The 23,493-nt window shown below is 45.1% G+C and overlaps 1 protein-coding gene across 1 annotated transcript in view; it reads right to left on the bottom strand.

The window, feature by feature from the left end:
- The window catches only part of TRABD2B (TraB domain containing 2B), a 297,703-nt gene extending 274,489 nt beyond the window's left edge, over window positions 1–23,214 (bottom strand). The window contains exons 1-2 of the mRNA XM_075424535.1: window positions 23,107–23,214; window positions 22,032–22,592 (exon numbers count right to left, since the gene is read on the bottom strand). Coding sequence (XP_075280650.1) covers window positions 22,032–22,592; window positions 23,107–23,214 — 669 coding nt within the window. The remainder of the gene's footprint in view (window positions 1–22,031; window positions 22,593–23,106) is intronic.
- Window positions 23,215–23,493: the final 279 nt, after the last annotated feature.

Below are 23,493 nucleotides of genomic sequence, written 5' to 3'. Positions count from 1 at the left end.
TACTGAGGGATACATCAAGCTCGGCCTCCACCCCTCGTGTCTCCTCTGCTGATGGCCGGGAAAAGCCCTGCCCTGCAGCTGGTCTGCATGCCACTGCCAGGGTGCAGAGGCCCCGAGCAAGCTGGTAGTGGGCACAGCCCTGCCTCCACTTGCAGGAGAGGGGCTGTGTTTGGGGGGCTCGTCTAGGTAATGGCTTTCTGTGATCCCAACATATGGTAAGTTTTCTCCTAATGCTACCAACAGCAAGCCAAGAGAGAGCTGAGCTTTATTTCTCCCATCCTGAGAAAGAAAGAAAACAACCCAGAAGTTGACCTAGTCTCTGATGGACTAGAGAACTGGTTCTTGCTGTCCCAAGTCCCAGGTTAAAGCCCTAACCACTACACCATTCTCTCCCTCTGGCGTGCCTGCTTTTCAGCTAGCTGGAAAGAAGGGGATTTTTGTCTGCACAACTCCAAGAAGCCCCTCTGAGCCCTCGCCCCACCTTCCCCGTGTGTAGTCAGTGTACTCAAGCCTTGCAGGTCGGTTCCTGAATTTGGCCCTTTATGAATAGATCACTATGCTGGCTGCTCCCAGACGTACACAGCCAGTTGTATGTGGGGAAGAATCGTAAGCATGGGTAGGAATGCTTGTTTGGCAGCCTTTCCCAGCCTCCGAGTGTCTGCTGACTTCTCTCTTTTTTTTTCTTTCTTTTTTTGTGTCTCCACCACCTAATTTTTAAGCTGGGGTTTGATCTTCTCTGCCAGTGTAAATCAGGGGAGTCGCTCCAGACTGACATCAAGTGGGCATCCGCATGCCTCAAAGTGCTGCTGTCTAACCACCTGGACATCTTGCAGCAGATAGGAGTTGGGATAGGTGACCGCACATCTCTGCCTGCTGTCATATCCCCTCTCTGGATCAGCTGGGGCCTGTTCGGCATCTGTTTAGTCAGCAGTCAGCTGAGAGAAGACAGGGCAATGGTGAAGAAAAAAAACAGCTAAGAAGCCCTGCTATTTATATACAGTCTTCATGCTCTCACCCACTCTTTCTTTATATATAACATATATATTATATCTTGCTTCTGCAATTAAAACACATTACTTAAGCAGAAGCTAATATTTCAAGCTGAAGAGAAAATTGGAAAGCTGTGTTTTTCATTTACATGAGTTAAACACACAAGGGACAGCTGGAATGGCAGTTACAATTAGACTACCCATTAGGATGCATTAGATGACATTAACCCAAGACCTCTCAGGTCCACCGCAAAGCTGTCGGGCTGCAAGGCAGTTTTCAAAGCAACCTAGAGCTTTAAAGTGACACTCATATTCAGTGCAAACACTGAAAGGATTTTTTTTCCTCTTCTTGACATGGCACATGATCAGTGTTCCTGCTTCCAGACTACAGGAGCTTGGCACTTCTTATAAAGCCTTCATAAGGTTGAAATCAAATGCTGCAATAACCCTTTCACTACTGCAAAAGTATTCCAGAAATGCTATGCAAAATGCACCAGCAAGCACAGCCAGACGAGGGTGTGACCAATCAGACACCCTTCCCAAATGCTGCTCATTGATCTTTCTCATGCGTGGTCGTTAAGACTGGAAATTATCCATCTTCCTGGTAGAGAAAGAAAAAAATGCTGAGGCATCACGCCACTGAAGAGCTACAGAAGCACTACTGCTTTTGCAATATCTACCATGGCTACTTATCTAGGCTGTGATTTTTCTCCCGGGATCCAACTTCATGAGTTGCCAAAGACAGACCATGAAACACCATTCAAATATTAAGAGACTCATAGGAAGCTTGAAATGAACTTAAACTCCAGAGCGCCTGCAACTCAGAGCACCTCCTGAGATTTCACTCCCATAATAACTGAATTATTAACTAAAAAAAAGAGCGGTATGTGGAAAAATGAAGCCACTAGCTTGTATGTGGCTAAAGATCTACAGGGATTAAGAAGACGTTTAAAAATACCAACCTTTTTCCAAATGTCTCCTTAGTTATGAGAGGAGACTTGCCAATGCGAGATCATGAATGTTTTAAGGGAAAACAATCATTCACAACCAGATGCACTGCTGACACGTGTTTGAAGTCCCAGAGACCCTACCCAGTCTCGCTTGCATCAAGCTACCTGATCCTCTTGAAATCACCAGCAAGCTCCTGTTTGTAAAGCTGCAGAAAATCAGTCATAGCTTTACACAAAAATGCTGAGTTGTCCATGTCAAGAAAATTATAGAAAGTCAGGCTATGGGCAGGAGGGGGAGAGGGTTAGAAAAAGAGAGCATTGTTTATGGAACATGAAAAGCTCCAGCGACACAATATATGGAATTTGGAGGGAAACAGGCCCTCCTTTCTTTCTGTACAATTCAAATAATTCCAATGGCAGACTGGATATTCCCTGAAACGAGTTAGAAAAGCACAGGGCTGTCAAAGCAATTTAGAAAGGGAAAGTTGAAGTAAACATGGTGACTTTTTTTTTAAGCCTGGAAGACCTGAACATTACCCTACATAGTGTATGCTTTTTGTAGAACAGAAAGAAGTATTAGCTGGACAACCAGCCCAATGCGAGGAGACTGCATGGACATTTAAAGCAAATGCTTGGAAGTACTCCTAGATACGGTCTCCACTCAGGCATGACACTCAACACGCACACCCAGCTCTAACCTTTTCTAGGTGGTCTTAGGTTCTGATTAAAGCAAAAAAATCCTTCTGATGTCCCGCTACTGACTTGGAGTTGTCATCTTCTGTAACAGCACTCTCCTACTCCCCCAAGCTGCTCTAGAGATCAGAAAGGCAGACAGACATTTTTTATTTCTCTCCTACGTTTGTGAAGATGAGGATTGACCATTAAGAGCAAAATACTCTGAATTCATACTTTCCATAACTCTGTCCTCCTTGCCACTGTTTTGGCTCCTTACTCCAGCTTAAGTAGGAACTAACCCCTGAATTTGAGTGACTCTTTGGACCTTTTGACTAGTTTCTCCAGGAAGAGCCTCTTTCAGCCTTACACAAAGCACATGAAGAACCTTATTCTCCTTTGTTATGGAAAGACGGTTTCCAGCATTTTGCATGATTCAGGTTTCACTGAGAAAAGGAGAGACAGAAATGACAAATATTTCATGACTATTTCTACTTCCCTACCTGTCCTTTTGATTTATATATAGATATAAAATTGTGATTTGTTTATGATATGATATGCTTTTGAATAATTCGATCTAAACACGTAACACTGACGAAATCACAAGGCCTCTATTCAGCCGGGCCTAGAGCAATTCTATCCAGTAAAACTGCTTGGTTATATACTTTATTCCTCTAAGGGCTTCTGTTCTTTGAAACACCACTTTCACTGAAGAGTTTCTATCAAACAGAAGAAAAGCGGCACACTTTGCCAATTCAGGGAGACAGTGGATTCAAAGTCTTGCTCACTTACCCTTTGAAAGAGTTATTGCCTGGTGAGCAATCTTACCAGGACTCACTTGTTTAAATTATCTACATTAATGGATGACCTGAAACCTAAAGAAGTCAGTCTGGCTTGCTGTTGTATAAAGCTTACCATCTAATATACACCTGACTTGTGTGTTTGAAGGGAATGGGGGTTGTTTTTTCGCTTTTCTGACACTGACTAGGTGTGGCTTTTGACTGAGAAGCGAAGAATCACACCAACAAACTGCATTTGTGCAGTCTGAGCTGCCTGCATTACTTCCGCGGAATGGGGAGAGTGGGAGTGTAAACTGCAGTATGGGAATCTGGGAACTAACCAACATTTTTTTATCTTTAAATAGAAAATTTCCTTTGATAGTTTTCATTACACCCAAGCAGACAACATGTTGCTGTTGTTTTGGGGGGAGTGAGTGGGTAATTCCACTTCATAGCAGATTTTCTTACTTGTTTCCATCAGAACAGAACTTAAAAGTATTTCTAGCTTTTAATTAGTGGGTTGGCAGCCTCCCTTGTAACTCTTTCACAAATGACTCTGAATGTTACGGCTTACTATAAATCAACCTGACATGATTGCGATGCGCTCTGTAGAGCTCCTGACAGCCACGAGGTGTCCCTACGAACTGTCCTGAAAAGGGTGTGAGTCTTGGTTAACAAACAAGACAAAACTGAAATTCAATCTCTGCAGAAGCCTGCTTGTTTGTTTGTAGCTGTAAAAACTTTCTTTAATAAATGACTCCTAAAAGAGAGGGCATGATCTCGTGTATCACAACAGCTCTAACCAAATAACTGAGCAGGACTAATACCAGAGAAAATATATTTACAGAGTCAAAGAATGGTAAAACAAGGGACTACATCTGGAAGTAGTAAAGGAAAACCTTAAATATGTTAGGAAAAAGTTCCAACAGTGGAAGTCACTTAGACAGAGGAATACGTTGCTAGTTGAGAATGCATGAGGCAACGCTAGAAAGAGGTGCTTCAGAGATGAATTTTGAATTTTATCATAACAACCCTATTTGGCTGTGTCATCAAGAGCATTCAAACCCACGCTGATCCTCAGAACTTGAAATCTCACGATCCAAAATCTACATCTGCATTTGGGCAGCAGCAAAGCATACAGTAAATGCCTTCTGCACAGTGCAAGTGATTAGGACCTAGAGTACTGCCGAACTATAGGAAACAGAGCCTATGTCAGGGAAACGTCATTGTCCTGATAGTCACTGTGTCCATGGAATTACCCAACATGGACTTTTACTGACTGAATATTTTAAACCTTACTCTCACTTACTAGTCAAATAAAACCACACATAACTGAAACAGAATGGGGAACAGATACAGAAATTGGTTTAAAACCAAGCAGCAAAGACAAACAAGCATTGCAAGCAGAGGGCTAAACTTTTGACTCAAAAGCTGAACTGGGCAGCTAATCTGCTTAGTGGTAGAGAGAAGACGCTTCTTGGGAGCAAAGAAAAAAGTGAGGGACTGAAAGTCCAAACCACGACCATCTCTTCAATCTGTCTCTTCAAGTGAAAGCATAAGTCACTTGTCTGTGGTCAAAGGGTAAAGGCAAGAGATCTGGGTCATCTGAGCTACAAAGCAGGAAGTCCTTGAGCTGCAAGACATGCAAGATCTGTATTTATACTACAGCCTATGTAGCCTCCTTGTATGTGAATTTTATTTCTGAAATGAACTTCAAGCTAAGACAATCTAGGAGAGACCTCCTTGATGAAATGTTGAGATGAAACTGCTATGTCCTGCCCCCCATTTTGATCCAAAACTACTTCAAGAACAAAGACTGCTCACAGCATGACACTACTAAATGTGAGCAGAGATCTGACCTGCTGGAAATCAGATGAAAATACATATTAAGTTTCCTACAGGTAAGAATAACTCGTAAGCTGTAAAGAACTATAACTTTCCTGATATGTGTAAAAAATATATTCTGTGGAGGTAAAGTCTACCCTACCTCAAACAACCTGCTAGTCAGGCATCCTGGAGTTGTGTTAGAGAGCTCCCATCAAGGAAGCACCTGAGAACTTTCTCCTCCGTTAACATACTCTTCTTAAGCTTCTGAGGGACTTCCACCTCTGTTGCTTTCCAAAGTTCAGCAGGGAACAACAACAGTATCTCAACAAAAAAAGTTAAGAATTCAGTCTTTTCTATCTTTAATGTGTTGTTATGAACTAAAAGTACAAAAATGTCCATTTTGGTGAGTCACCAGCCTGTTGTTTTGCGATGAGACTCCTGTGTTTTTCTCACTTCACTTTAAATTTGAGATTGAGACATTTCAAGGAACCTTTTTTCCCCTCAAATACAGATAATTGCATGAGCACTGTTTCTGTTTAAAAAAAAAAAGCATTTTCCAAAAATAAATAGCTCTAATATCTTGCCCATCTCACATGCAGAGAAGGGAAACACAAAGGGCCACGTCAGGATTGTCTCAGACAAGTCTTGCCTCCTGCTAATACAGCTTGCCTGCAAGCACAGCCCTTGATAAGCTTGGAGTAGTGCATGTAGAGCTCATGGGATCCAGGTGGCCTAACATGCTTCATGGATCATGTGAGGTACACCCTACATCTGGAGAATGAACAGGAAAAGAAAAAGTGATGGGCTACTGCTCTTTCAGAGTCTCACACACCCATCAAACCTTTGACTCATCCCACAACATTTTTACACGCTTCACTTTTCCTGGAGTCTGCATACTGTTACTGATTACCCATTCTGCAGGCCACATTCAGCTGCTGCTGTAGCAGTGTCACAGCCAGCCTACTGCATGCTGAGCAGAGCAGCCACAGGAGGTGACAGGAGTCTGGTGTAACTGTCCCTGTTTTCCATTCCCTCTGCCTTGCAGCACTGTCCATTGCATCCCGCTCCTAAATCTTGGGCTGTCACAAGAGTCTTTGCCTTGAGCTTGCAGCTCTGCGCTGCAGCAGACTCCAGTCTCAATGGTCCTATCTTGCTGTACACTGAGTGGAGGCACTGCTGGATGAGTAGATACCAACACTGTGTAAGGCACAGGTAACAGAGCCCAGCAGGGAACCACGGAGGCTTAGTGGGACTCATTGGCCTCGCCAAGCACTGACCTCTCTGTAGTGCTGAAGACTCCCAAGAGAGGGCTAAAGTTTGAAGCAAGCAACTTTTCTTTATGGAACTAAGGGACTAGTTTGGCTTTAGGTTGTCTAGAACTAGCTTGGTCTCTTTTTCCAGGGTTGGAAATGGCTTATGCACATTAATGTTTATGAAGAACTCTCCCTCTGTCTCTAAATTGGGGTTCAAATACGATAATGGCCAACGCAGGATATTAAAAAGTGACAACAGGTAAACTGAATCACTGCTAGACAATTCTTTACAGCCTGTGGCTTGAACTAAGTGTGAATCAATGGCACTTCTTGCATTTGGACAAGCTGAGGGATCCCAAGTTAGCTTAAAATACCTCATTTCCTTCAATCCTCTGTGTCTTATGTTTGGACAACCCTTTCCGCTTCATAGACTCCTCATAAAGTGCCATTACTTACGCTACAAACGCACAAGGCAGATGGGGGTCAATATTACCCTCTCCTTACAAACTAGGGGTCCTCTTCAGGGATGCTGGCCAAACTGGTGGATGAACCCGATCAGCCTTGAGGCAGACGAGTTCTCATGAAGAGGAGGAGAACGAGACAAGCAAGACCAGGTACATACTCTTCCACTGATCTCAAATGTGACAGGGAATTCAAAGGGCTTCCGACAAGAGTAAAGGCACATTTGCTGAAATAAAAACAGTATTTTTACTGTTTTGATAAGCACAATGGATGATAAAAGGTCTTGGAAGGCATTTACTCTACTTCACACTGGAGTGCTGCTAAAGCCAGCATGGCAAGAGACTATACCCTGTAAACATATGTTGTGTATTAGATTCTGATCTGGCAGCTTGCCTCTGTTTTGTTTTTTTAAGATTCCAGCGAGTTCCAAATACACTTCCATGTTTGTGTTCCAGCAAATGAGCAAAAGGCAGAATGCTTGAGCGACGGGGACCCTGGAATGCACTGGCCTATAAATTAGCAAGAAAAAAAGCCTCCATTAGTGTTGGCACATCAAGCAGAGATGACAAAAATATCAGCAAATTTTTGTTTCTGTCCCTTTCTCCCAGCTTTCTCTTTTTCCTGTGTGCACTTCACAGCTGCTGAGAACTGTATCAACTTTAGTCTCCTCCATTTTAACCATCAACATGGACAGAGGTGACAAGGGAACACCTTTCTGGACATTTTTGTTACACCCAACTCCCCACCAAAAAAGCACCCCACAGAGCATCCTCTCAATAGCAATTAGTCTGGGTCTGTGTAGGAGCAGATGAAGAAATTCTTTTGAGGGGTGTTTTAGACTGCTCAGGATTGAGAGTTCCGGCTCATATAAACAAATACTGTCACAAGAGGCAAAGCTGATACGGATTTATGCAAGGAATGTATAGCCTGAATAAGCAATTTGATAATTAATGGAGTTGACGGGCACTCTCTAATAGTACACAAGTATGTGCAGACTGAATGGTTTCATATACATGCTGAACCAAAGACAGTATTAATTTTTAACTCATTTTATACCTAATCACTCAGACGAAGGAAACACACGGTGTTTTTTTTCCTCTGGAGTATTAATCTTGACCTCCCAAAGCCTGATTATTGGGAAATAAATCCTTTGCACTTAGTACCATTGCAGACAACAAACTCACAGATGTCTTGTACAGGATGATTTTTTTCTTAAAGATTGTCTGAAGAATGAACTTTTGATTATTTTCTAGGCACTGATTACTTCTTTTATGTCCCACAGCTTAAATGCAGCAGTTTTGCTCTTAACAAAGAACTGAGAGCTTAGCTGCATGAGTTTGGGGAATTTCTGAAGAGACCCGCTTGGCTAATACAGAGTTTCTTTTATTATTGGCTTCCAAGCAAGCCAAACCACTGCTCCTACAAGTCCAGCTGCAGAAACTAAAGACGCTTAGTAAGGTCTTGAGCAAAGCACTGTCCCACCTGGCAGGAGATCACGATAATTCATTGTGCGTAGAAGATACTGTGACATTTTAACTGCACAGGGAGAAAGGAGTAGTATTGTAACTGCTCCCACACAGGAATGAGATACTTGATGCTTTCTCAGTCTGGAGTAGGTTGAGAGATGAAGCCTTTATATGCTTCACAACTTCACCTTTCTTACGATCAGAAAACAGGCATCAAACACATTTGTTTTATGGCCTCATACCCTAGACAATCTAAAAATATTCTAAAGGTTACCCCCACAGTAACCACCTACGGAAACAAGATTTGGTCAGTCTTTCCTTACGCATGCCCCTCGCTCCTTTATCAAGAAAATCAAAAGCCAGACCAAGCTGCCCACTTTCTAAGCCCTATATCCTCCATAAAGGCATTGAGAGCAGAGAAGGGGCTATATAGAAGGATGCTGTCTCCAGTCATATTCGAGCTGTAGGTAACTGCAAAATATCTATTAAATGACCTCAGCTCTCCAGCAAAGAGGCAGATGAACAGCCATATGGAGTTAGATCTGAGGTGTTTCAGGCCCATTATTCTGTCCAGCCAACAGCCAAAAGCAGATGCCTAGGGAAGAATATACTAAATATATCCCCTGTTAAAAGCCTCGTAGCTGGGGTTAGATTCTGCCATCCAGTTGGGGACCCAGCAGTAGGTTAACTTGCTACGACTAACCAAACATCAAATGACACACTGCTGTGTGCTAACTGCCTCCTACTCCAACCCCAGCTGCATCTGCCTCTGAAGAAAGGTGCAATGCCTTTTGCATGGATGTACACGCCGAATAAAGTCTTTTAAAGCATGTGAGAACGAAAGCTGTCATCAAAACGTACTGAGCAATTATGGGTTGAAGGTTGAACTATTATTACTTTATGCCCTCCCATTCCCCTCCCCTCCAGGCTGGAAGAAAGGGGGAGGATTATTCATTTGTATTCAAGCACTTCATTAATGTTTATAAGAGAATCCAAACACGCAAGCAAAACAAGGACGAAACACTTGCGCCAGACGCGTGATGCGATAAATGTCACTGGAGCAAATATTTAGATCTGTTTACAGAGAGGCCTATTAAGTCTTTTTTGAAAAGCTGTGCAGTGTTGTGGCTTGGTCTCTGCCTAGCAGCTCCAGCGTAAACAAATGGAAGATGGCTAAGTCTCTCTCATTTTGTTATGACATCTGGAAACCTAAGGAGGTTGGGAGAAGCCAACCGACCGCCCTACTGCAATGTCTAGCGACAGGGTCTGCTTGTTGAATGATGGCAGGACATGCAAAGTGGAACTGCTGAGCTCTCCAGCCTGTGCCAAAATCAGTGGATTTTCAACACAATAATCCCTCAACAAAAGCTGTTGCAACACAAAAGCCTTTGGTTCATTGCTAATGATGCAATTTATGCTCTCTGCCATTTTTAAAGATCATGTGGGCTTGAGAAAACCAGCTTCATTAGCGACTAAAATGGGATGCAAAGATGGATGGAGCTGCTCTGTTTGCCAAGGGATGGAGATGTGTCCCATAATCCTTTGCCTGAAGAACTGTAGGTTCTGGAGTTTGCAATCAGCCTGAACTTTTGCAGATGTCCCCTTCACATCACCATCTCATTGACTCTAGTCCCTCCACATACAAATATTTCTTTCTCTAAGAGAATTAAATAAGATGACAGGGACAGGAGAAAGTTATAGAGAACAAATCAGTCTTAGCTCCAGATGTAAGTAATAACACAGTTGGGATATTTCAGCTTCTGAAGTCATGACTCAGTTCCCAACAGGTTATGTAAGGCCTACAGGTATAAAGTTGTCCTATATGTGTATATTAAGGATCAGGGTCCCTTACCCAGATGCCCAGCTTGGTTCTTTTCTGTTTGGAAGGAATGGTGCTCAGACCATTCCGGTGTCCAGGACTCTGTATAGCAATGTCTGGCAGTGCTGGCTGAACCAGGAAAAGGAAAGCTGAATCAAAACACTTTCAGTTTGAAACTCTCCTTCTGACTTAGTGAGTTTACTTCACATTTTTCATGGCATCAGGAATTCAACATGAAATCACAAGTGACTCAGTCGCTTTCTAAGCCTGTCAAAACCACAGATAAATTAGAAGAATATTGACTAAATTCTTTTCTCTCTAATCTTCTTAATGAATTATCTGGCTACACAAAACTCCTTTCTAGGTAAACCAGTGGGAAAGATACTTTGCCCGCTTTCAAGGACCACAGAGATACAGTTTTGGGTTCCAGATCCAAGGACAGCATACTTGTTTAATTTGTTTTCACGGGAACTACACTGAGCTTTACCCCAGAGAAGGGAAGAACGGGTGCCAAGTCTTTTGGGATTCTCCCACTGTTATCGTCAAAGCTATACTCTGAGGTCTAAGTGATCTCAGCAAAACACACCCTTCCTTCCCTGACTGATAGGGATGATGGATTACTCGATGTGACAGTTGCTAAGCTTATTCTCTTAAAAATTGTAAGAAGGCTCTGATAGTTTGGTGTGTTGGAAGAACAGGAAAATGCATGTGACCGCCCAATCAAACTGTAAATAAACGTTTGTCATCCCTACTGTATAACAGCGATCAATCTTTTCAGACCTAAACTTCAAAGAGGAAAATTTTTTTCTGGCTGACTTTTCCTTTTTAATTAGTCTCCCTGACTAATTTTTGAAGAAAATGCGTGACAGCTTAGTGGCTTGGTCTCAAACTGCAGTCCCTTCCAGGATGCTATGATCAGCTGTACTCCCTGCTCTCGGTGTGTTTTACTACCCTTAGTATACTAGACTCTTTTGGAGTTCCAGGCCTTGAAACCTTGTTACTAGCATGTCGAACATCCACAGGGAAGAGAGAGGAATCCCTTCCCCTATTTTTGTTTAGTTACCTCCTGCTTCTCTACTTAAGAGCTAACCCTTGGGGTTATTTATGTTGCATGACCTTGAGATAAATGGCATTTGGCAGGCTGCCGGACGACTTTGTGTTTCAAATCAAACGTTCTCATTTTCTCCCACTAACAACGGGAATAATTCCTGAATGCCTTTTTGGGGGTATTTCTTCCCATCTCATTGCCTGCCTTGGAGTTCTTTGGTAACTACGTCAGGGTTGGTGAACTTTAGCTTGACTTTCTTCTTAGATGCAAGTACCAAGTGGTGTGTGTGGTTTTCTTGTGTGGTTTGGTGTGTGTGTGTGTTTTCTCTTTGTCCCAGAGTGTCTGCACTGCTGGTATCAGAGCTACAATTGTTCTATAAAAAGCAAAGATTCCTTGAATGATCTGCCAAAGACTTTATCTCGGAACAATCTTTGTCTGTACTTGCTTTGCCATTAACCAGTTTTGACTCTACTCCATAATGGCTAGAGTTGCTTTCCCTTAACTGATATATATCAAAGAGAACTGCTAAAATTAACTGCTCATGAACTGTGTCCAGGATGTTAGATTAACTCATCTAGAATCCTTCAGTGAACAAACTGATTTACGATGTGTTATGACATTGTTACTTGACATGTTGCACAACAACTCAATTTTAAAAAATGAAGAGTGCTCCATTAAGAAGGGATAAATCTTTCCAGTGTAATTCAAATGATTCTGCAACAGCTTTAGAGAGAGCACGATAAGAGATCTTGTGTGGGTTTTGGTGAATGTGTTTTGCATTCCTAGGGTTATCTTCCACTGGGATCTCTTTGTCAGTAATGACAAAATCCATCCAAAATATGCCAAAATATGACACCTTTGGGGAGATTACAGTTCTTTTTACTTCCCAAGACACAAAAGGGTACTACTACAAGTGATTCTCCACAGCTAATACTTTCAGGTTTGAGAACATACACCAAGCGCACCCAGCTACGCTTTCTTTCAAGTTCAGAGCCATAATTTGCTGAAGTCTCTATATGGTACGTCCCTCACAAGCTTATCCAGTCATAGTTAGCACACAGCACGTGCTCAAAGCAGTCTGTTTCTTTTTAAAAAAACCCACACTTTTATACATTAAGATATAAATAGAGTGATTTTTTTAAAGCAAGCACTATTCCATTACTGGAACATGAACCAGTCTAAATGCTGACTTAAAATTATTAAGTTTCTAGAGCTCGTTTCAGATGTATACATGTTAAAGGCTCAAGTCTCTCTGGATACCCAGCTTCAACAAAAATGCCTTTGAAAGTGAGCTTGAATTATATGCTGTACAGTATGTCTCATTTCACAGCCAAGCCACTTGAGTTAATAAAGCAAATCCTCCCTGGCCTCACACAATTAGCTGGGTAAAAAGCTAGTCGGTGCAAGTCTGCATACAGCAACAAGCCAATCCATAATGCCGAATAGTGTTTCATGCCTGCAAACGGCTGCTGCCTTGACCCTCTGAACTTCATCTCACCACCAAAAGACCTGGATTATTTCAGGATGGTATAACCTGGTCTCATGGCCTGATGCTCCCATCCTTAAGCAAAGAAAATATCTCCCTGGTGTCCTGCAAATGGAAAGGAGAAATGCTGAAGTAACTGACCTTCAGTTTGCTTGCAGCTGTCTACCAACAGAGCATCCCACTTGTTTGAAGGCCAGGCCATATTAGAATTGTTTCGGCCATAACTTGGTACTAGAAACCCGCGTTCGATTCTATGTCTTAATGAGTTATTTCCTTCAGCAAGCAACTAACGAGCTTTTCTGAGAATGTTCTTTCTAGCTTTTTCCTGTATTAATCAGGAAAGAAAGTCATTATGAAAAACAAGGGCTTTCTGTATAGTTAACTCTTATAAAAACAATCATTTTGAGACCCTTTAACGTACTTGCACCTCTCTTGCTCCTGTGACATCCCAACAATAAAGAATTACCTTAGCTTGAGAGCAAACTACAAGTGAGCATCCCAGTTGGCTCCCAGTATGTCAGGACTAGCTCTTCACGTGCTGTAAGGCTTAGCTCTTTCACAATTACTAGTGCTATGATGATTTTACCAGTGCTTTGGAATGAATGGGACACACTGGGACGTGTCCCATCACACTTCACTGCTGGAATAACATTAATCTCAACGATCATTTCTAAAACTGTAAATCAATCACATGCCAGAAATACAAAGACCTTCAAAAAGTTGGGCATGTTTCTCAAATCACCCTTTTGCCCTCTCCTCCTCTACTGAATCTGCAAACTCCTATACTGTGAACATTTTGTCTCACATTTAAATAAATATTCCCCATTACTATTATGCTGTCACCTGTAATAGGAAAAGCCTGCAAGAAATCAAAGGAAAGCAAAATTTGTGCGGTGGCAGAAAGTGTACAGAGAATAATCAGTCTTCATTGCGATTGTTAACAAAAGTGAGGGAGCCTAATGGAGACCTTGGATTTCATACAGCCTAAAATACTAAGGGGATACTTTCAAGACATAGAACCTCCTACTTTAAAGAAATATTTTCCCTGTGCTCCTCGTAAGTTGACTTTTATTAAAATGGAAAGAGGTTTGAAAATAACTTGAATATTTGCTTCCTTTTTCTCATTCCTTGGCTCACGAAGGGAGCCTGATGAATATCGCTTTGCTCTATGAACACAGCTTCTTCTCTGTTTTATGTATTGGGGACGTCTGTGTCTCCCAACGAGTGCCCCAATACAAGAGTTACGGCAGAAGAAGCAAGTTTGATGCAATCCAGAGAAAACATAAAGCATTTAGTGTTATTCCCTTCACCATGTTTTTACAGCTAACACATTGGCTATGACTGAATTGCTAGCTTTTTTCCACGCCCATCTCAATGAACTCTGTGATTTTGCAGGGATACCCAAGCACGAAGAACCTCTGGACTGGAATTCATTTGAAAGGTTTCGTAACTTCCATGTTAACTGAGCCTAGGAAAAGAAGAAATCAGAACACTTTCCTTTTTTTACAATCCTTTCTCAATTTGCCAATAGGAGTTTCTGGGAATGGCTCAGTGTTACCCCTGGTTTCAAGAGACACTCTGAAATGAGTACAACATGCAGCATTTGTTTCATACCAATGGTCTTTCACATCTAACACCACTACCCGCTGACATGGGCTGCAATACTGATTTTGAAGAAGTCAGTAATAAAACTCCCTTCTGACATCTGCAAGACTCTTCAGCTCTCAGTGATGTTGCAGTGCCTGCACAGAGGTGATCAGCAGTGGTCCACTGATAATAAATCTAATTACAATATTTCAAGGATGATGATTTCTTCAGGCATAAATGGCCTATGGGAGTCTATGTACGATGAGAAATGGGGTGTCTAGGCCTATGTTAAATGACCGTCAGAGTGGAAAGTCTCGGGTCTTTGATCTCATTCAAACTAAAAATACTTTTGCTAATGAGCCTTCTCAAGTCATACAACATCAATCCCAAAATGCTGAACACATGGTTTTAATTTACAGTTTTTAGCAACTTTCATTTATATTGTGCTAGAAGTCCTGAAATGACTTGCAGCAGAAGCTCTAAAAATTGGAAACCCCAAAGGTAAGGCCTGCTGTTGGAATAACTAGTGATAAAAGTAACAGTTATCTGTGCTAATCCCTGCTTGAGCTTCTGACACAGGTATTAACCGTGTCACTTCTAATTCTCTGTGCATTTAAATGACAACTACATCCAATAAACAATAACAGTCACACAAGGTAGCTACATTGTTCTCTTGAACACCAGCAGAAGCAGACCCACCAAGATGAATGAGACACAGTAACCGCCAGCTGTTGTGACGGATAGAGCCAGTCATGTATTTTAGTTGCATGCCTGTTCCCACTCCACAGAAAGTACAGACTTGTTCCAATTCCAGTCCAAGAACTGGCATACTAAGTTCAAACACTGATATCTGCAGTTTTAAGCTCTGCAGGCACCAGTGCAATTTCTGATGTCTCAAGCGAGCTAGAAACCATAATGCTTTATGGGTTATAGAAAGACTATTAGGTTCACAAATTGTTACACCGTTCAGAAAAACGTCTTAGTGACTGCAACCTATAAATAATTGGAGAGGTTCGGAAAGGTATTGAAGTTTTGTGACCAACCCACAGTACTTTCTGCGGATTTTAAGTCTAGTAGCATTTAGAATCTGAATTGTTTGTCAGCTTGCAAATGTGATTTGGGAATGTGTGTGGACACAAGGCAGATGTAACTCCCTGCAAAATGGGGTTCTTCTAATGCTGACTCTTGAAAAGTAAAAATTGAAGTTCCCAAAACACTGCTGGCTGCTGAAAACCATTTTTGTGCTATCCCAAACTCTTTCCTCTGTGGAAGTCATTTTACAGTCCCTCATCCAACTATGCTCTAATAGGACCAAAAGATGAAAGAAATCACACCAACTTCATGTGGCTCAAGCAATAACTGTGATTTCTTCTGCCTTTAGCTGTCTCCTCAACTCCTAATGACAGTGAAGAGATTAATAAGGGTTTGCAGCGTAAAGCCTAGCACAGGGGAAACCAGTTATTTTACAGCACATCCCTCTGAAGTTCCCACATACGCCTTGCCAGGAGCCCTGCCGCTGATCTCTGTCTCCGCAGGAGTGCAAGGTGAATGAGTGCCCTTAAGATCATTTCTGGCCTTTTCAGTACAGGAACTTCTGACTAGCCTGAATGATGTGGGCTGGCTTTATAAAGCGGATTGCTACTCACTAGGGAGCTGAGGGGAGGCTGTTAAAGACTTTCTGAGGACTGTAGGTTGCACTGTACTTGAAGTTGAGGTTTTTAAGGTCAATGGTTCGTTCTGTTTATAAGCAAAGCGCTCTGGGCCTGGGGCAGGATCCTGACTGCTGTTGCAACAGCATCAGAAACTGACAGCAGACAACAAACAGAGAGAAAAATCATCGCTATGGAAATACCATTTACTGAAGAGGGGGTTATTTTGCACTTACTGGGTGAGCCGCTTGGAGGTGGCAAATCGCTCCAGGGGGGATCCGACAGGGATTGGAAAGCAGCGTTAGTGCCTAAGTACGTGGATGCATTTGGGCCATCTGTCCCTTTCTGACGCCCTTCCCCGAAGCCAAGCTCGGGGAGCGAATCTCCTCCAGGGAGCAAAGCACATGCCTGGCTGCTCCCTGCACCCCTCACACTGCACAGGGCACCCCGACACCGGGGCCAAGGGTCCACGTTAAGGCCTCACTCACCTCTCGCCACACGCAGAGGGAAAGATGGCACAATTCTGCTATTTGACCTCTAGGCTTTGGTAATGTCCAGCCGCCCCAAGTACCACAGGGACTCCCTTGAGTGCTAGGCTTGTACACCACTTTTTTCTGGGGGTTTGTTCCTTTCAGAGCCCACCTTATAAAGGTGCAATTCCTGCTTAAAACCGATCACGAGCAGCATCTATAACTTTGCAAACAAATCAACCAGCAGAATCCTCTTCAGATCTGTTTGTGGGAGGCAGGTACACCTGTCTTGGGCTTGGATTTTACCAAGGGAGGTGTGAAGGATCAGAGGGAAAGGACGAGCTCACATCTAACCTGTTCTACAAACACTTCTTGCAGTTACATATACAATAAATAGATGAATTGCCAGCTACCCCTCGAGCCATCATTAACTGACTGGCTTTTTTCTTAACAGGCATCAAATGCCAGGGTGGGCCTTTCACGGGGGTTGTGGTGAAGAAGCACACAGTAACGGGCTGTAAAGAGCAACACATACAGTTAGTTACAGCCATAAAACGTCAGCTGCTGATCCTTTCAGGTGTTACTGTGACTACTGTAGTTTTAATACCCGGATACATTCACCCTGAACAGTTCCCCTGGTAAAGACGTAAAGCAGCTCCACTAGTACTGAAAAGGAGTTAAATGGAAGGATTTCTATTTCTGCTGTAAGAGTTTCTACCCCAAAGATAATTTTCCTGGGGGAAGTTTTTTACCCTGGAGTGCAGAGGGGTGAAGGGGGTGATAGCCAGCAAGCTGAAAACTATGTGCACTATGCATAACCATGCATAATCAAACCTTCTAACAGCATTTCTTTCAACAATATTCAGGAATCAAAACAGATGTTACTAAGCTATTTTTGATGACTCTTGCCCTTTTCATGAAGCTTGAAATTTTTAAAAAGCAAAAAGGTGCTATTTCTATTAGGCAAAAATCATTTTGCTTTAAAAAAGATTTAAAAAAATTAAAAAATCAATAACACTCCCTCAAATAGACTACACGGACTGTCAAAAGTCAACTAGCTGTGAAACTGAGCCCTTTAATCCGGTTCAGAAGACTTTGAGCCTGGACCTTTCACTTTAGTATAAACAGGAATTTCCCTTGAAGTCAGCTATACCGGTCCCTGTCAGCTCTGAGAGTCCCAGCTTTATGATCACACAAATGTTTAATTTTTCAAGGGGACAGGGGGATGGAATAGCAAGGCCAGGCCGCAGCCCTGTCTATATATTACTGCAGCGTGCTGTTTTGCCACTGAAGGTCCAGCTTCCAGACTGCGGATCTGTCAGTGACCAAACGTGATGGACCACCCATCGGCCTTTTATTAACCAGCACTTGTTCCCCCTCTAATCCTATCACTAGAGTAATCAAAGCTGCCATGTCCCAGGGTTTGATGGAACAGCAGGACCTGGGAAATGAAGACTGATTTTGTTAACGAAGTCATTCCTGCCCCTTGAATGCTGTCTCACTGGTAGAAAGCAGGGAGACGGGGTTTATTTGTGCAGAGAATGAGGCAGCAAAGAAATGAAAGGAGAAGAATGGTGAAGTGTGAAGTTTAATCTGGCACGGTCTAAGGTTTCTTTCTTTGAGGCCGCCTCTGATCCAATCAACACCGGTTTGATATTTAACATCTCCCCCTGCAGTTGGAAATGATACAGGCTGGAGACGTCCGGAGCCAGGCAAGCCCCGATCAGAGCACGGAGAGACACGGGGGTGCTGGCAGCTCCCTGCCGGCCTGATGGCTTCCCCCACCGACAGGTCACGACGGAGTCCGGCCCTGACACAAATTCCCCTCACGAGCCTTGGGATTCGGGACGTCTGGCACGGGCTGAACGCAGACTCTCCCTGAAGAGAGCAAGCTGGGGATGGGACGGGACGGGACGGGACGGGACGGGATGGGATGGGATGGGATGGGATGGGGGAGTGTTTTTATTTCTAACCTGGAAGAAGGGGTATCAATGCTGTCTCGGTCTGGGGATCCTGCTGAGAGGCAGGATCAAACATGAGCAAGAGCTACCATCCACCTTCCCCGGGCAGAGCGGTCTGGGTAGAGGAGAGAGACCTTCCCCTTGCTGACCATGCAGGCTTTTAGCGGGGACGCGACGCTGCCCGAGGGTGCTGAGCGGGGCTCCCGTCACAGCCCTGGGTGATCGGGGGGACGCAGATGGACCAGGGCAGCTGCAGGAGTCACTGTCACCGTCCTCCTTGCTCCAACAACAGTGTATGTCAGCCTGGGGAGAGCTTTCCAGCACAGACCTGCGCGAGTGTCCCAAAGAGGAGAGAAAGCTCTGCCCTTCCCCGAGCGGGCCCTCAGAGGTCGTGTGGACAAGTCCTCGTGGCCTGTCACCGTGCCGGCTGCAACGCTTCTGCCGGCATCCCAGCAAGGGAAGGCCCCGAACTCCACCCACCCCTCACCAGCTCTTCTCAGTCCTGGCCCACTTGTAGTTGCACTTTTTGGGCCACTCTGTAAATAACTGTCTACGCTGTCAGAAAGAAAAGTTGCTTGCTTCCTCTTCTTTGCGGCCTCTGAGCTCCTTCTGTCCCCCCTTCAGTGAGAACCCTGAAACTCCACATACCAAGGAGCGGTGAAATTTCAGCCTGACTCAAACTCGCTCTGAATTCCCCTGTTGCCAGGGTCCTGACTCAGCCTTTTGCTGTGACTTAGACACGCGGCCACCAGCTGTAGGATGTCCAGGACTCGGTGTGACCAGCAGCTGCCCGAGGATGCTCCCCACGTGAGCCGTGCGGGAACACAGCCGGACAGGGGGAAAGCCGGGCAATCGGCGCGCTGCCGGTCTGGGAGAGCGGCACCAAACACCGAGCAGAGATTTCGGGGGAGCAGAGCGTCAAACTACAAAGTTTCAGGGTTTACAATAGAAAACCATGTGCCATTGCTCTACCTGCAAGAGCTGGCTCTCCAGGAAGCAGCCAATTATATGAGCCACCTTCATCTTTCCATCCCGCTAAGACAATCAACATTTCAAAGCCACGCACAGAACGTTTCAAAGATTGTTCCGAGTCAAAAATGCAAGTGTATCCACTTTCTTTCAGAGCAGATCAAAACCAAGTACCACACCGGGACCACTCCTAGATTTCCTCCTCCTCGTGGTATCAGATTAACAGATTTGGTACATGTAGTCAGATTAAATATTTGCAGTAGCACAAAGCTGCCTTTGAGGGGAAGAAGCAAAAAACACAAAAAAAAGCTTTTTTTGGTTTTTTTCTTTTCTAATTTAGTTAGGGCAAAAATACTAGACTTTGGGGACGGGGGAAACAAAAGCATTGACATGTTCCAGCAAGGCAGAGTTTTCAAACTTGAATTCTGAATGCAGAAATTACGTGCAGTATTCCCGTAACAGTAATGCTGAAAACAGGTAAAAACTGCTGATGCCCTTAGCAGATTTGGGACTAATTTATCACAGATGTTCTCATCACACTGTGCAAACACCCTGCAAGACAAAAGCTGCTCAATTTCTGATTTCCATTTTAGTGCGTTTTAATTACGTGTCGCTTCAGGAAGGCTCCAAGACCTGGAATCGGGAGGCAAAGCCCAGCTATAGTAATCCACTCCAGTAAATTAGCACAGTAATACACCAAGCAGTAGGACTGCCAGACGGTGTGATAACATTACAAATTACTATTGTTAAACAACTAGCCAGGTGTCAGGATGCACGAAATCTAGAGGAAGCAAGAAAATAAATATCTGGTTTGTTTTGTTTAATTTTGTCTCATGTTATTCTCGTGGCCTTCTTCCCAGAAAAAAAGCTTCAATCTAGGAAAAATCCTCATGGACACTGATCTATTTTAGCAGCAATGTCAATTCGCTGTAATAATGAAAATGTAATGCATTTTTTTAATCAGCACAAACTTTTTGCATAAATGGTTGTTCTTTACTTGCCAATACTAGCAGTACCTTTGCTGTTCTTTTTTAGATTATTACTGTGGCAAAACGAAGGGGAAATTTTTGTTTCTATTTAAAATTTACAGAATGAGAGAGACACAATTACTGTAAGAGCAGCAGTGAGTTTTCTGCTCTGTCCCTTTTCCTTTCTCTGTCGCTCACTCTCACTCTCTAAAACGAAAAAAAAATGTAATACGATTCACATTTAAAAGGCTTCCAAGTGGTACATTTTTAACCAAGTGCTTTCATGTGCTCAATTCTAACTGTCATTTTTGACCTAATACAACCAAATGCCACTGGATGTCTGGAATGGTTAATTATTTTTACCTCACCTTAAAGAGGGGTTCAACAGAGAGGGGAGGCACTTCAACCTTTCAGACAGAACAGGGTAAAACGAATTCCTTGGTTTGCGTGTGTTAATTAATGCAAAGGTCCTGAGGGGATTTCTTTTATTTTTGTTGATAAACAAGAAAATCCCTCCAAAAGCGTATGCAACCAATCTTCTCCTATGCAGGCTGCACGCAGAGGCAGACTTCTAGTTGAAATATCGGATGAACCAAATGTCACTGAAAGTCAGACTTTCTCCCCTTAAAACAGTTCCAGCTAGACTTCAGGGTAGAGGGGGGTGAAGGCACTCTGAGGACATTTTAATCACACCAAAGATCAGCCCTTTAATCCTTATTCCCACATCACCAACATTTTTTTTGCTCAAACTAGGACAGTAAGATAAAGCTGGGAATAGCTGATCCCAAACTAATGACGAGAAGCAGGTTAAAAACGAAATATCATAGCAGTAACTGACACCATTTTAAATTTCCGCTGGATTATTTGTTTTCTTCCACACACATTCATTTCCTGAATTTCTAGTAAATCTGATTTCGTATAAACAGTTTCACAAAGCAAAGTCAATAGCTGTGACTGTGTTCCTGATTAATCCACTGAAATGAAATAGATCGCCTGGCTTAGTACTTGGTTGTTTAAAGCTCAACCCACCGAAAGAACTCTGGAGTCCAGTTACACCAGTAACTTCTCTTTCTTCATATGCATCCTTTTCTTTTTGCTGAACTTTACCTGTTCTAAAATGAAAAAAATCCACGCAGATTGAACACTTAATTTCCCCCAGTGCATGAGGGCAATGTGAGCCAGTTTGTGTTGACCTGGAGTGACTACTAAAAAGACGACCGATAGTTTGCACACACTTCAATCTATCTGAACAATGTTGAAATTTCTTTTTTGATTGTTCAAGCTTCATCCTCCTCCTGACAAGTACCACAGAGCTGGTTTATTTAAAAACAAACAAACAAAAAAAGCACTTTTTACTCAGCTCCGGGACAGGACGGGAGGTGTTGGAGTTTCCCTCACAAGTGGCAAGCCGGTGGACGCACACATTCACACCCCGGACATTTGCCTCTCAAATAAATAATTCGCATAATAAACTCCCTGCGCGCATCGCAGGGTTCCTGCGGGCAGCAGGGATCGGCGCGATGGAGAACGGGCAGCCCGACGCCAAGGCTGCCGAGGCCCACGAGCGACCCACCCCGCCGCAACGACCTTGGGGTTCACCCCCACAAACAGACCGAAAGGTGGGGAGAACGGCCCCTGCGTCCGGGACACGCCGTGAGGCCCAGGAGCCTCCTTACCTGGGAGAAGTTGAGCCCGTTGAGCGGGTGACACTGCTCCTCCACCCTCTCCACCGCACCCGTCGTCTTCTTCATCCTCTCGGCCTCCTGGGCGAGGTAGAGATCGAGCACCGGCACCCCTCTGGAGCGGATGTCGGTCTCCGTCAAGGAGTTCACCATCAGCATCACCCAGACGGGCCTCTTGCGCTCCCAGTTGCCGGCGATGGCGTTGAAGAGGTAGTCGGCGTAGAGCCCCTTGCCCCGCTGGTCGGGGGTCATCCAGTGGGGCAGCATCAGCTTGACGTAGTCCAGGTGGCGTTTGAGGCGGCGGTACAGCTCGCGGGGCAGCACGTCCTGCAGGTTCTCGCCGTGGGGCAGCATCTGGCAGCTGGCCAGCCCGGAGATGGTGTAGGGGTCGGTGAGGTCCAGCTCGAAGTAGACGCTGGAGCTGGCGTGGAAGGCGGCCTTGGAGTTGTCGGGGATGAAGTCCCAGACCCGCGTGTAGGGCACGTGGATGGTGCCGAAGAGGTAGGCGGGGGGGTCGCGGCGGACGGTCCAGAGGAAGGAGTTGAGCTCTCCTTGCTGCGGGGACGGCGGCGGGGGCCGGTCAGTGGCGGGGGGACGGAGGGACAAGCGACAGCCCGCGGGGGGGGGGGTTGGACACGCCACACGCGGGGGGTCCCTTCCCCCCCGGCTCCCCGCACAAGCCCCACCCGGGCTCGGAGCAAGCAGAGCCCGCGGGCACGCAGCGGCCCCGCGCAGGGCAGAGCCCCGCGGCGACCCCCGCTCCCCCCCCTCCCCCCCCGCCCGCCGGACCCCGCGCCTGGCCCGGGGTTCCCGTTCCAAGCCGGCCGCGCGCGCGCCGCACCCCTCGCGGGGGGGACACGCGGGGCAGCGCCACACCTGCGGGGACACGCGCGTCCGCGTGGGCCGCGCGCTCACGCACGGACCGGGCCGGGAGGGGTGGGGGTGTCCCACTCCCGGCCTCCTCCCCCCCCCCCCCCCTCCGCGCCCCGGCGGCTCCCCCCGGCCCGAGCCCCGCCGCCAGCCCCGCATCCCGGCGGCCGCGCCCCCGGCCCGGCCCGGCCCGGCTCACCGAGCGGGGCAGGTCGCACTGCCCCGTGTCCATCTGCTCCCGCCGGGCCGCGGCGTCGGGCAGGAACCCCCCGAAGACGAAGCAGATCAGCGTCAGGTTGAGTTGCATCCCGCTTCCTCTCGCTCTCCTCTCTCTCCTTCCCAGATGAGCCTTTTTGGATTTCTAGGATCTTTCCTTTTTTTTTTCCCTCCCCCTCCTCCTGCTCTTCCCCCTTTTTTTTTTTTTTGGCTTTTTTTTTTTTTATTCAAACAAACTTTGCCAGTCCCATCTGCATCTGACAAGTGCAGGGGGAAGGACTGGCCGCCCCCTCCCTCCCATGCTCTCCCCCCTCCCGCCCTTTCCCACCCCCACCCCCTCTGGCTCCGGGCTTGTCAGAGGCGCTGGATG

Source organism: Opisthocomus hoazin, chromosome 6, assembly GCF_030867145.1.
Source record: "Opisthocomus hoazin isolate bOpiHoa1 chromosome 6, bOpiHoa1.hap1, whole genome shotgun sequence".
NCBI lineage: Eukaryota > Metazoa > Chordata > Aves > Opisthocomiformes > Opisthocomidae > Opisthocomus > Opisthocomus hoazin.
The sequence above is the reverse complement of the archived record's forward strand: the minus strand, read 5'-3'. Positions and strand labels throughout refer to the sequence as shown.